Below are 14,073 nucleotides of genomic sequence, written 5' to 3'. Positions count from 1 at the left end.
GTTCAGGGATGTGTAGGTTAGTGTGGATTGGCCGTGCTAAATTGTCCCGTAGTGTTCAGGGATGTGTAGGTTAGGGTGGGTTGACCGTGCTAAATTGTCCCATAGTGTACAGGGATGTGCAGGTTAGGGTGGATTGGCCGTGCTAAATTGTCCCATAGTGTTCAGGGATGTGCAGGTTAGGGTGGATTGGCCGTGCTAAATTGTCCCACAGTGTTCAGGGTGGTGTAGGTTAGGGTGGATTGGCCATGCTAAATTTTCCCATATTTTTCAGGGATGTGCAGGTTAGGGTGGATTGGCCGTGCTAAATTGTCCCATAGTGTTCAGGGCTGTGTAGGTTAGGGTGGATTTGCTGTGCTAAATTGTCCCATAGTGTTCAGGGATGTGAAGGTAAGTGTGGATTCGCCGTTTTAATTTGTCCCATAGTGTTCAGGGATGGGTCGGTTCGGGTGGATTGGCCGTGGAAAATTGTCCCATAGTGTTCAGGGATGTGCAGGTTAGGGTGGATTGGCCGTGCTAAATTGTCCCATAGTGTTCAGGGATGTGCAGTTTAGGGGGGATTGGCCGTGCTAAATTGTCCCACAGTGTTCAGGGATGTGTAGGTTAGGGTGGATTGGCCGTGCTAAATTGTCCCATAGTGTTCAGGGATGTGCAGGTGAGGGTGGACTGGCCGTGCTAAATTGTCCCATAGTGTTCAGGGATGTGCAGGTTAGGGTGGATTGGCTGTGCTAAATTGTCCCATAGTGTTCAGGGTTGTGTAGGTTAGTGTGGATTGGCCATGCTAAATTGTCCCACAGTGTTCAGGGATGTGCAGGTTAGGGTGGATTGGCCGTGCTAAATTGCCCCATAGTGTTCAGGGATGTGTAGGTTAGGGTGGAAAGGCCGTGATAAATTGTCCCACAGTGTTCAGGGATGTGTAGGTTAGGGTGGATTGGCCGTGCTAAATTGTCCCATAGTGTTCAGGGATGTGTAGGTTAGTGTGGATTGGCCGTGCTAAATTGTCCCATAGTGTTCAGGGATGTGTAGGTTAGGGTGGGTTGACCGTGCTAAATTGCCCCATAGAGTTCAGGGGTTTGTAGGTTAGGGTGGAAAGGCAGTGATAAATTGTCCCATAGTGTTCAGGGATGTGTAGGTTAGGGTGGATTGTCTGTGCTAAATTGTCCCATAGTGGTCAGGCATGTGTAGGTTAGGGTGTTTTGGCCGTGCTAAATTGCCCCATAGTGTTCAGGGATGTGTAGGTTAGGGTGTTTTGGCCGTGCTAAATTGCCCCATAGTGTTCAGCGATGTGCAGGTAAGTGTGGATTCGCCGTTTTAAATTGTCCCATAGTGTTCAGGGATGTGTAGGTTAGGGTGGATTGGCCGTGCTAAATTGTCCCATAGTGTTCAGGGATGTGCAGGTTTGGGTGGATTGTCCGTGCTAAATTGTCCCATAGTGTTCAGGGATGTGCAGGTTAGGGTGGATTGGCCGTGCTAAATTGCCCCATAGTGTTCAGGGTTGTGTCGGTTAGGATGGATTGGCCGTGCTAAATTGTCCCATCGTGTTCAGGGATGTGCAGGTTAGGGTGGATTGGCTGAGCTAAATTGTCCCATAGTGTTCAGGGATGTGTAGGTTCGTGTGGATTGACCGTGCTAAATTGTCCCGCAGTGTTCAGGGATGTGCAGGTTAGGGTGGATTGGCCGTGCTAAATTGTCCCATAATGTTCAGGGATGTGCAGGTTAGGGTGGATTGGCTGTGCTAAATTGTCCCATAGTGTTCAGGGATGTGTAGGTTAGTGTGGATTGGCCGTGCTAAATTGTCCCACAGTGTTCAGGGATGTGCAGGTGAGGGTGGACTGGCCGTGCTAAATTGTCCCATAGTGTTCAGGGATGTGCAGTTTAGGGGGGATTGGCCGTGCTAAATTGTCCCGCAGTGTTCAGGGATGTGCAGGTTAGGGTGGATTGGCCGTGCTAAATTGTCCCACAGTGTTCAGGGATGTGTAGGTTAGGGTGGATTGGCCGTGCTAAATTGTCCCATAGTGTTCAGGGATGTGTAGGTTAGTGTGGATTGGCCGTGCTAAATTGTCCCATAGTGTTCAGGGATGTGCAGGTTCGGGTGGACTGGCCGTGTTAAATTGTCCCATAGTGTTCAGGGATGTGCAGGTTCGGGTGGACTGGCCGTGCTAAATTGTCCCATAGTGTTCAGGGATGTGTAGGTTCGGGTGGATTGGCCGTAGTAAATTGTCCCATAGTGTTCAGGGATGTGCAGGTTAGGGTGGATTGGCCATGCTAAATTGTCCCATAGTGTTCAGGGATGTGTAGGTTAGTGTGGATTGGCCGTGCTAAATTGTCCCATAGTGTTCAGGGATGTGTAGGTTAGGGTGGATTGGCTGTGCTAAATTGTCCCATAGTGTTCAGGGATGTGTAGGTTAGTGTGGATTGGCCGTGCTAAATTGTCCCATAGTGTTCAGGGATGTGTAGGTTAGGGTGAATTTGCTGTGCTAAATTGTCCCATAGTGTTCAGGGATGTATAGGTTAGGGTGGATTGGCTATGCTAAATTGCCCCATAGTGTTCAGGGTTGTGCAGGTTACGGTGGATTGGCCATGCTAAATTGTCCCATAGTGTTCAGTTATGTGTAGTTTCGGGTGGATTGGCCGTGCTAAATTGTCCCATCGTGTTCAGGGATATGTACGTTAGGGTGGATTGGCCGTGCTAAATTGTCCCATAGTGTCCAGGGATGTGTCGGTTAGGGTGGATTGTCCGTGCTAAATTGTCCCATAGTGTTCAGGGATGTGTAGGTTAGGGTGGATTGGCCGTGCTAAATTGCCCCATAGTGTTCAGGGATGTGCAGGTTACGGTGGACTGGCCGTGTTAAATTGTCCCATAGTGTTCAGGGATGTGTAGGTTAGGGTGGACTGGCCGTGCTAAATTGTCCCATAGTGTTCAGGGATGTGTAGGTTCGGGTGGATTGGCCGTAGTAAATTGTCCCATAGTGTTCAGGGATGTACAGGTTAGGGTGGATTGGCCATGCTAAATTGCCCCATAGTGTTCAGGGGTTTGGAGGGTAGGGTGGAAAGGCCGTGATAAATTGTCCCATAGTGTTCAGGGATGTGTAGGTTAGGGTGTTTTGGCCGTGCTAAATTGCTCCACAGTGTTCAGGGTGGTGAAGGTTAGGGTGGATTGGCCGTGCTAAATTGTCCCATATTGTTCAGGGTGGTGTAGGTTAGGGTGGATTGGCCATGCTAAATTGTCCCATAGTGTTCAGGGATGTGTAGTTTCGGGTGGATTGGCCGTGCTAAATTGTCCCATCGTGTTCAGGGATGTGTAGGTTAGTGTGGATTGGCCGTGCTAAATTGTCCCACAGTGTTCAGGGGTTTGTAGGTAAGGGTGGAAAGGCCTTGATAAATTGTCCCATAGTGTTCAGGGTGGTGAAGGTTAGGGTGGATTGGCCGTGCTAAATTGTCCCATATTGTTCAGGGATGTGTAGGTTAGGGTGGATTGGCCGTGCTAAATTGTCCCATAGTGTTCAGGGATGTGTAGGTTAGGGTGGATTGGCCGTGCTAAATTGTCCCACAGTGTTCAGGGATGTGTAGGTTAGGGTGGATTGGCCATGCTAAATTGTCCCATCGTGTTCTGGGATGTGCAGGTCAGGGTGGACTGGTCGTGCTAAATTGTCCCATAGTGTTCAGGGATGTGCAGGTTAGGGTGGACTAGCCGTGCTAAATTGTCCCATAGTGTTCAGGGATGTACAGGTTAGGGTGGATTGGCCGTGCTAAATTACCCCATAGTGTTCAGGGATGTGTAGGTTAGGGTGGATTGGCTGTGCTAAATTGCCCCATAGTGTTCAGGGTTGTGTACGTAAGTGTGGATTGGCCGTGCAAAATTGTCCCATAGTGTTCAGGGATGTGCAGGTTAGGGTGGATTGGCTGTGCTAAATTGTTCCATAGTGTTCAGGGATGTGTTGGTTAGGGTGGATTGGCCGTGCTAAATTATCCCACAGTGTTCAGGGATGTGCAGGTTAGGAGGGATTGGCTGTGCTAAATTGCCCCATAGTGTTCAGGGTTGTGTAGGTTAGGGTAGATTGGCCGTGCTAAATTGCCCCATAGTGTTCAGGGTTGTGTAGGTTAGGGTGGAAAGGCCGTGATAAATTCTCCCATAGTGTTCTGGGAGGTGTAGGTTAGGGTGGATTGGCCGGGCTAAATTGTCCCATAGTGTTCAGGGATATGTACGTTAGGGTGGATTGGCCGTGCTAAATTGTCCCATAGTGTTCAGGGATGTGTAGGTTCGGGTGGATTTGCTGTGCTAAATTGTCCCATAGTGTCCAGGGATATGTAGGTTAGGGTGGATTGGCCGTGCTAAATTGTCCCACAGTGTTCAGGGATGTGTAGGTTAGGGTGGATTGGCCGTGCTAAATTGTCCCATAGTGTTCAGGGATATGTAGGTTAGGGTGGATTGGCCGTGCTAAATTGTCCCATAGTGTTCAGGGATGTGTAGGTTCGGGTGGATTTGCTGTGCTAAATTGTCCCATAGTGTCCAGGGATATGTAGGTTAGGGTGGATTGGCCGTGCTAAATTGTCCCATAGTGTTCAGGGATGTGTAGGTTAGGGTGGATTGGCCGTGCTAAATTGTCCCATAGTGTTCAGTGATGTGCAGGTTCGGGTGGATTGGCCATGCTAAATTGTCCCATAGTGTTTAGGGATGTGCAGGTTAGGGTGGATTGGCCATGCTAAATTGTCCATCGTGTTCAGGGATGTGCAGGTTAGGGACATGAGTCAGGGGGAATTATAGGATAATAGGGTGGGTTAATTTTCAGAAGGTCAGTGTGTACTTTTGGGCTAAAGGGTCTGTTTCCGTACTGTGGGGAATTGATGATGTACCTGGCCTCCCCAGCAATGAGTTCTTCACCCTCTGGCTGAACCTTACCCTCCTCATCAAAGGGGAGGTGATGACATTGTGATGTTATCACGAGACTATTAATCCAGAGCGAGCTAGCGCTGTTCGGTCACTGGGGAGGATGAAGGGATAGATGGGAAGGAGTTAGACAGATCAAGAGGATGGTCCCAAGTTGGATCTGGGATGAGGTGGGGAGTATGGAAGATTTGGAGACTGGAAAATTTCACGTTGAATCAGTGTGGGTTCCAAGGCGGAAAATGAGGCATTCTTCCTCCAGGCGTCGGGCAGCTTGGGTTTGTCATTGGAGGAAGCCCAGAACTTCCATGCCATTGGGGGAGTGTTCCCTGAAATGCTGTACGCTCCCCCCCCCCCTTTATTTATCTCTCACCTTCCCCCCCACCACACCACATTCCTAATGAACAGCTTACGCCCGAAACATCGACTCTCCTGCTGCTCGGATGTTGCCTGACCTGCTGCGCTTGTCCAGCGACTCTCGACTGTCCAGCATCTGCAGTTCCCCAATCGCTCTGGTCAATCCAGATACTCAACTCACGTTCGAGACTTGAATCCCACTGCGGCAGATGGTGGAATTTCAATTCACTCAAAAACAATCTCGAATTAAGGGTCTAATGCTGACCATGAACCATTGCCAATTCTTGGGGGGAGGAAAAACCTATCTGGTTCAGTAATGTTCAATAGGGAAGGAAATCCACCATCTTGCCCCAGTCTGGCCTACATGTGACTCCAGACCCACAGTTGACTCTTAATTGCCTCCTGGGCAATTAGGGATGGGCAATAAATGCTGGCCAAGCAGTGACACCCTCATACCATGAGAGAATATTAAGAGAATCTCAGCTCTGAGGGTTGTCCCTTCCCTCTTAAGCTGTGCCCTTGGGTCCTAATTTTCTCTACTTGTAAAAACATCTCCATGCCCACTCTATCCAGGCCCCTCAGTATTCTGTACGTTTCAATCATATCACTCTCTCTTTCCCCCCAGCCGCCTCCATCCTTCACTTCCCTTCTGTGCAGATTCAGAGTCCTCTACCTCTCCTCATTGGAGCAATCATTCTTGGAAGGTATTGAGGTATCCATAAGCGAGGGCACGTGGGCATGAGGTTTGGAGAGGTAGCAGAGCCAGAGAGAGAGGGACCCTTCTCATATTTGGGTGTTGGTGGTGACACAGAGGTTCTGTGGGTGTGTTGGTCAGTGGCTGTCTGTGTGTATGGGTGTGTGCAGTGTGTCTGGCTGTGTTGGTCAGTGTATGTCTGGGTGTATGGTTGGATGCAGGGTGTGTGTGAGTGGTGTGTGCATTAGTCAGTGCGTGTCAGTCTGTGTCTCACTGTGTGTCAGTGTGTGGATGGTTGCTAGGTGTCTGTGTGGTTGAGTCCATGATTTATGTCTGTATATACATGTGTGCCTGTGTTTATGTCGAGAGTGTGTGTGTGCCTGTGTTTATGTTTACATGTATGGGTACGATAGCTGGCTGTGTGAAGGTACTGAGTAAGCGAGCACATGTATGAGTCTATTTTTGTGTGATTAAGTGTCGTTTTGCCAGACCTCTGTTTCTACCTTGCAGTCCCACTGGAACGCCCAATCATTAACAAGGAGAGGCTCTCTGGTTCCTACCGTCTCTCTGCCTATTACCTGGCGAAGATGACAAGTGAGCTGCCCTTAATAATCATCCAGCCCATCGTCAGCATCACCATCGCCTTCTGGATGGGTGGGCTCAATGGAGTCATCGCCTACTTTGTGGATTTAGCCATGATCATTCTTGGATCCGTCACAGCACAAGTAAGTCAAAGTGGCAGGGACAGCAAGGGGTTACATGCAGTGTAGAGCTCCCTCTACATCCCCCTGACAGTGTGTCCCCCCTCCCACTTTATACCCAGTGTCAGCATCCAGCGCTCCCAGGGACAGGACGGGGGGAAGGGGGTTTAGATACAGTGTCGAGCTCTCTCTACATCCCCCTGACAGTGTGTCCCCCTCCCACTTTCTACCCAGTGTCAGCATCCAGCGCTCCCAGGGACAGGACGGGGTTAGATAGTGTAGAGCTCCCTCTACATCCCGCTGACAGTGTCCCCCCCCTCCCACTTTATACCCAGTGTCAGCATCCAGCGCTCCCAGGGACAGGACGGGGTTAGATACAGTGTAGAGCTCCCTCTACATCCCCCTGACAGTGTGTCCCCCCTCCCACTTTATACCCAGTGTCAGCACCCAGCGCTCCCAGGGACAGGACAGGGTGGGGGGGTTAGATACAGTGTAGAGCTCTCTCTACATCCGCCTGACAGTATGTCCCCCTCCCACTTTATACCCAGTGTCAGCATCCAGCACTCCCAGGGACAGGACGGGGTTTAGATACAGTGTAGAGCTCCCTCTACATCCCCGCCGAGTGTCCCCTTCCCACTTTATACCCAGTGTCAGCATCCAGCACTCCCAGGGACAGGACGGGGTTTAGATACAGTGTAGAGCTCCCTCTACATCCCCGCCGAGTGTCCCCTTCCCACTTTATACCCAGTGTCAGCATCCAGCACTCCCAGGGACAGGACGGGGTTTAGATACAGTGTAGAGCTCCCTCTACATCCCCGCCGAGTGTCCCCTTCCCACTTTATACCCAGTGTCAGCATCCAGCACTCCCAGGGACTGGGGGGTTAGATACGGTGTAGAGCTCTCTCTACATCCACCTGACAGTATGTCCCCCTCCCACTTTATACCCAGTGTCAGCATCCAGCACTCCCAGGGACTGGGGGGTTAGATACAGTGTAGAGCTCTCTCTACATCCACCTGACAGTATGTCCCCCTCCCACGTTATATCATGTCAGCATCCAGCACTCCCAGAGACAGGACGGGGTTAGATACAGTGTAGAGCTCCCTCTACATCCCCCTGACAGTGTGTCCCTCCTCCCACTTTATACCCAGTGTCAGCATCCAGCACTCCCAGGGACAGGGACAGCACGGGGTGGGGGGTTAGATACAGTGTCGAGCTCTCTCTCACCATTCTTATACAAGTACCTCGGCAGGAAGGCTCGGGTTCAATCCCATCCAGTTCCATGACCGGCCTGAACAGGGTGAAATAAAAGATGAAAGCCACAACACCACCCCCCACCCCTTGCTCGAGCTCTGCTCACCCTGTAGTCACTGGCACATGGGTCTTTCATGCCTGGGCTCAGCAGCTCATGTTTCCGATGGGGTTAGACAGGGTCTTGTGGAGTTATTATGTGGACAGAGTTAACAGTCTGCCTGCACTATATTCATTCCTCTCCTGCCTCTTCAGTCCATTGGCCTGTTCGCCAGTGCCCTCTTCCTCAGGATTGACCAGTCCATCATCTTCGCTACAATCTTCATGCTGACCACTCTGCTGCTCGGAGGATTCTACATCCAGCATCTGCCTGCCTGGCTCACCTGGGCCCGCTACTTTGCGTTTGTCCTCTACCCCTTCCACGTGATGCTCAGTGTTGAATTCTCCAACGATCATTACATTCTGTGAGTACTATTTCTCTTCCATTTCCTCGTTCTCCTGCCAGAGATCATCCCTCAACTGTCACACGCTCAGGTCAATTCCCCATATCCTCCACGTTGCCCTACCTGAGAGTTCAGGGCTGTCCCTCAGTTCACTTATATTCCTCTATCAAATCCCAACATTCTCCCCATGCCCATATCTGACATTTAGGGACTATTGCTAAAAGAGTTGCGACCCACCTTTTCCATCGCCATGGCTGTGATCAGGTGACAGAACAAGACAATTAAATGCAACAGTTGGCCAACAGTGGGAACACAGAAATAACAGTCCAAGTTGCCACTACATCCTTAAAGCTGGAGATCCCAATCCCAGTGTGGGGGTGACTACCCTACATCAACCCATTTCTCCCCAATGCTGAACTTCCACGTAGTTTTCAACCAAGTCTCCATCCTCCCAGTTTCACGGTCCCTAACTGGTCAGGTAGACAATCATTCAACTCTCATGCATACCTTGATCAGCTCCCCCCCCCCCCCACAATCAATCACTGTTCCTCATCCTCTGCCCTTGAGGATTGGGTCAGACGGTCAGCTCCCTGTCATGGACAGTCCCCAAATTCACTCTACCGGATCTGGGTCCTGCTCATCTCTAAATGAGTTGAATTGCTTGTCTTGCAGATGCAAAGCGGAGAACTCTGCCTATCAATACTGCAATCTGGCCAGAAATGCAACCAATAGCTCCGTCTACATCCCCAGGGACGAGATCCTGGCCTTTTTCAACGTTACTCTCCCGATCTGGGCGAACATCCTCATTCTCCTCCTGTTTATGGTGGCTTTCCGAATTGCCTGCTATCTTCTGCTCAGATTCTATCGGAAGCCATGATCGCACCTTCTACAATTTTCCTTATGGTCTTGGGCCTGGAGGGGGAAGGGGAGGGGGTGAAATCTGGATCTGGGCTCAATATCAGGTACAGAAGGGAATATATTTAATGCTGGCTGCTGCTCCATGGACGTGTGCACCATCAGTTGACTTATGGGATCAAGGGGAAACTATGCAGTCACCATACCCCACTCCCCCCCACCTCCAAAAGAAAACCTGTGCCACAGGACCTGGAGGAGGCCATTCAGCCCCTTCTCTAGTCTGTCCCACAGGAACTGGAGAATGCCTCTTAGTCTACTTTAGGAACTCAGTGGCTCCATCCATTGAAGTTAATCGACAAGGAAATCTCTCGATTAACTTCCACTCCCCGCTAATTGAAACAAAGGTACAATTGCAACTTTACTGTATTCCCCATTACCTGTTTCTCTGGGAATGCCTCAGCTGATTCAGAGATTTGTGGAGTGGAGGAAATAACTGGGAGTGGGGGAACGAGTGTCCTCAGAAGTGAAGGAAGGAGCTTGTAAACTATCTGAACTATGATGGGATATCTAAATAAGCGGATCCTAGCTTTATTCATTCCCAAGTGCCTTTAGATGGCGTTTTGAATGTCTCTACACCCCTCTAGCTGAAGAGGTGTGTAATTACTGCTGTTTGCAGTTTGGACCTGAACCTGCACTTTAAATTAGTGAATGCTGCTCACTCCAATTCCCAGAGTGTAAAATAATTAAACTATACATAGATCTCTTTGGTCAGTCTATACCAAAGCAGTGCAATAAAATATTTCTATCCCTTGAGAGTTGTATAGCCCTTTTCTTCACTACATAGCAGGAAGGACTGTATAGAGATGAGATTAACATCTAATGTGTATGGCCAGTGTGCTATGAGAAAACATACAGAAACAAATGCCAGAAGGAGGATGCGCACAACAACAGTGCGAGTGAACCTCTTGATGGCATGTGAGAGATACAGAGAATGTGAAACAAAGAGGACATTGTTGGAAAAAAAAAGTGCAAGAAAGGCAGATCAAACACCTGGAAAATTGAAGTCCTTTTGTGAGCACTGAGAGATACAGCACAAGCAGTAGGTGGAAAGTTGATAAAGATGTGTGTGTGTATGTGTGGAGTGTACAGCAGGAGGGCCAATGTGTAAAGGAGTGAGTGCCTGTGTGAGCAATATCCTCCTTTGGGGAGATGATGGCCGAGTGGCATTAATCTGGACACACTCAAGTAATGTTCTCTTCACCCAGGTTCCAATCCCAACATCAGATGGTGGAATTTTAATTTCAGATTCTTACTGAATTCAGAGTCTGATGATTAGAATGAAACCATTGTGCATTGTTGGAAAAACCCACTTGATTCACTAATGCCTTTTAGGGAATTAAACTGCCATCTTTACATGGTCTCAACTACAGACAACTCCAGACCTACAGCACTTAATACTTGATACTTAACTGCCCTGTGGGTAATTTGGAATTGGGCTACAAATGACGGCATAACCAGCCATGCTGTCATCCTGTGAAAGAATAAAACAAATTACAGCAGAGGGTGTTTGTGTGTCTGATGGAGTTCATAGGGGAAGGCAGACTGGTAAAAGGAGTTTGTGTTGAGAATACCAGCAGAGGGGTAATTTGTTGTATGCGGGCGATGGAGTTAGAGAGCATTTATTGAGAAAAGACTCAGACAGTATATAGCAGTACAAAAGATTTGTAAAGAGATGAGAGTGTGTGAGAGAGCGCACGAGTGCATGTGGATGGTATGTTAAATCACCTGTAGAAGGAAAACTGGTAAAAGGAGTGAGAAATAGAGTTTTCAGCTGAGGGAAGATTGGTTAGAAATGCGTGGCTGCGTGATTATTTGGAGGAGCCGGGGTGGGAAACAATGTTAAAAATCTCACAACACCAGGTATCAAAAGGTGATATCTCAGCTCAGACAATGCATTAAAGGTGTGCAGTTAGAGTCTGTCTGTATTCCCAATCTAGTGTCAGACTGGTTCGATTTCCAAAGTGGAGTATACAAAATATTACATGGATTGACTGCCTGCAAATTCTGCACTTTTTGAGCAAAATAGAATGTATCTGCAAATTTAATTATGCAAATACAAATTCATCCCATAAACTTGTGTGGGCGCATATGGAACCAGTCTGACTCAAGACTGGGAATACAGACAGACTCTAACCTCACACCTTTAATGCATTGTCTGGGCTGAGATGTCACCTTTTGTTATCAAACCTTAAGTTATAGAGTCATAGAGATGTACAGCACGGAAAGACCCTTCGGCCCGTCCATACTGACCAGATATCCCAACCCAATCTAGTCCCACCTGCCAGCACCCGACCCATATCCTTCCAAACCCTTCCTAATCATATACCCATCCAGCAATTGTACCAGTCTCCACCACATCCTCTGGCAGCTCATTCCATACCCGTACCACCCTCTGGGTGAAAAGGTTGCCCCTTAGGTCTCTTTTATATCTTTCCCCTCTCACCCTAAACCAATGCCCCTCTAGTTCTGGACTCCCCCACTCCAGGGAAAAGACTTTGCCTATTTATCCTATCCATGCCCCTCATGATTTTATAAACCTCTATAAGGTCACCCCTCAGCCTCCGACGCTCCAGGGAAAACAGCCCCAGCCTGTTCAGCCTCTCCCTGTAGCTCAGACCCTCCAACCCTGGCAACATCCTTGTAAATCTTTTCTGAGCCCTTTCAAGTTTCACAACATCTTTCCGATAGGAAGGAGACCAGAATTACACGCAATATTCCAATAGTAGCCTAACCAACGTCCTGTACAGCCACAACATAACCTCCCAACTCCTGTACTCAATATTCTGACCAATAAAGGAAAGCATACCAAACGCTGCCTTCACTATCCTATCGACCTGCGACCCCACTTTCAAGGAGCTATGAACCTGCACTCCAAGGTCTCTTTGTTCAGCAACACTTCCTGGGAACTTACCATGAAGTGTATAAGTCCTGCTAAGATTTGCTTTCCCAAAATCCTTGCATTTATCTGAATTAAACTCCATCTGCCACTTCTCAGCCCATTGGCCCATCTGGTCCAGATCCTGTTGTAATCTGAGGTAACCCTCTTCGCTGTCCACTACACCTCCAATTTTGGTGTCATCTGCAAACTTACTAACTGTACCCCTTATGCTCGCATCCAAATCATTTATGTAAATGACAAAAAGTAGAGGACCCAGCACCGATCCTTGTGGCACTCCACTGGTCACAGGCCTCTAGTCTGAAAAACAACCCTCCACCACTACCCTCTGTCTTCTACCTTTGAGCCAGTTCTGTATCCAAATGGCTAGTTCTCCCTGTATTCCATGAGATCTAACCTTGCTAATCAGTCTCCCATGGGGAACCTTGTCGAACGCCTTACTGAAGTCCATATGGATCACATCTACTGCTCTGCCCTAATCAATCTTCTTTGTTACTTCTTCAAAAAACTCAGTCAAGTTTGTGAGACAAGATTTCCCTCGCACAAAGCCATGTTGACTATCCCTAATCAGATCTTGCCTTTCCAAATACTTGTACATCCTGTCCCTCAGGATTCCCTCCAACAACTTGCCCACCACTGACGTCAGGCTCACTGGTCTATAGTTCCCTGGCTTGTCCTTACCGCCCTTCTTAAACAGTGGCACGTTTGCCAACCTCCAGTCTTCCAGTACCTCACCCTGTGACTATCGATGATACAAATATCTCAGCAAGAGGCGCAGCAATTACTTCTCTAGCTTCCCACAGAGCTCCAGGGTACACCTGATCAGGTTCTGGGGATTTATCCACCTTTATGCATTTCAAGATATCCAGCACTTCCTCCTCGGTAATATGGACATTTTGCAAGTTCTCACCATCTATTTCCCAAAATTCTATATCTTCCATATCCTTTACCACAGTAAATACTGATGCAAAATACTTGTTTAGTATCTCCCCCATTTTCTGCACCTCCACACAAAAGCCACCTTGCTGATCTTTGAGGGCCCCTATTCTCTCCCCCGTTACCCATTTGTCCTTAATGTATTTGTAAAGACCCTTTGGATCCTCCTTAACTCTATTTGCCAAAGCTATCTCATGTCCCCTTTTTGCCCTCCTGATTTCCCTCTTAAGTATACTCCTACTGCCTTTATAAGTTATCTTGAGAATGTGATTTAAAAGTAGTTCTGGGACTTACATATTAATGAACCGAAACCAGCAAACCCATTCTAAAAGATGAAAGACTTAACAACCTCAATTTGTTCAATATCATTTCAGCTGCATGACACTAATCTTTTGCTTATAAATTGTGTCTTCTGGTCCTGCTTCACAACCACCTGATAAGGAGCAGTGCTCCGAAACCTGGTGCTTCCAAATAAAGCTGTTGGACTGGTGTTGTGAGATTTTTAACTAGGTGCATGATGTGAGACTGGAGAATGGTAAAGGAGTGTGTACAGAGGGCAGATTGGTACAGTAATGAGAATAAAGTGGTAAAATAGACAGTATATAGCAGGGGAAAAGACTTGTAAAGTGGTGTGTATGCTTAAATGTCTGTAGAGGGGGAAATTGGTTAATGACTATTTACAAATATGCAGTCAGACAGCAACTAGTTTTTACAGTTGTGCTGCTCCACTATAGCATTTCAGCCTTAGATAGTGCAGTGGAGGAATAAGCTCTGCTTATCATTAGAACAATACTCAATGAAGCTCAGAAGTGCACTTGGTAAGAGAAATTGCAGTATCAACAGAAAGATGGTCCAGGAGAAATCGATGGTTCCAACTGGAAACCGTTTTTGTTATCTCTGACACGAGTCAGACATTAATGATCCTCTGAACTGAGTACGACCCAATGTCATGATTCATCATGAAGAACAAGAACAATAATCAGATCAATGCTGAGAGACA

General features: G+C 48.1%; 1 protein-coding gene across 1 annotated transcript in view; it reads left to right on the top strand.

Moving 5' to 3' along the window:
- Positions 1-9,994, top strand: part of LOC122545625 (uncharacterized) — a 172,440-nt gene extending 162,446 nt beyond the window's left edge. The window contains exons 9-11 of the mRNA XM_087981620.1: positions 6,444-6,658; positions 8,139-8,347; positions 8,999-9,994. Of these exons, the coding sequence (XP_087837746.1) occupies positions 6,444-6,658; positions 8,139-8,347; positions 8,999-9,203 (629 nt within the window). The 3' untranslated portion in view covers positions 9,204-9,994. The remainder of the gene's footprint in view (positions 1-6,443; positions 6,659-8,138; positions 8,348-8,998) is intronic.
- The last annotated feature ends 4,079 nt before the right edge of the window (positions 9,995-14,073 follow it).

The sequence above is a fragment of the Chiloscyllium plagiosum genome, unplaced genomic scaffold, assembly GCF_037043375.1.
Source record: "Chiloscyllium plagiosum isolate Xiang-an unplaced genomic scaffold, Cpla_swu_hap1 HiC_scaffold_40, whole genome shotgun sequence".
Taxonomy (NCBI): Eukaryota; Metazoa; Chordata; class Chondrichthyes; order Orectolobiformes; family Hemiscylliidae; genus Chiloscyllium; species Chiloscyllium plagiosum.
Note: the sequence above shows the minus strand (reverse complement) of the source record. Positions and strands in the feature narration are given on the sequence as shown.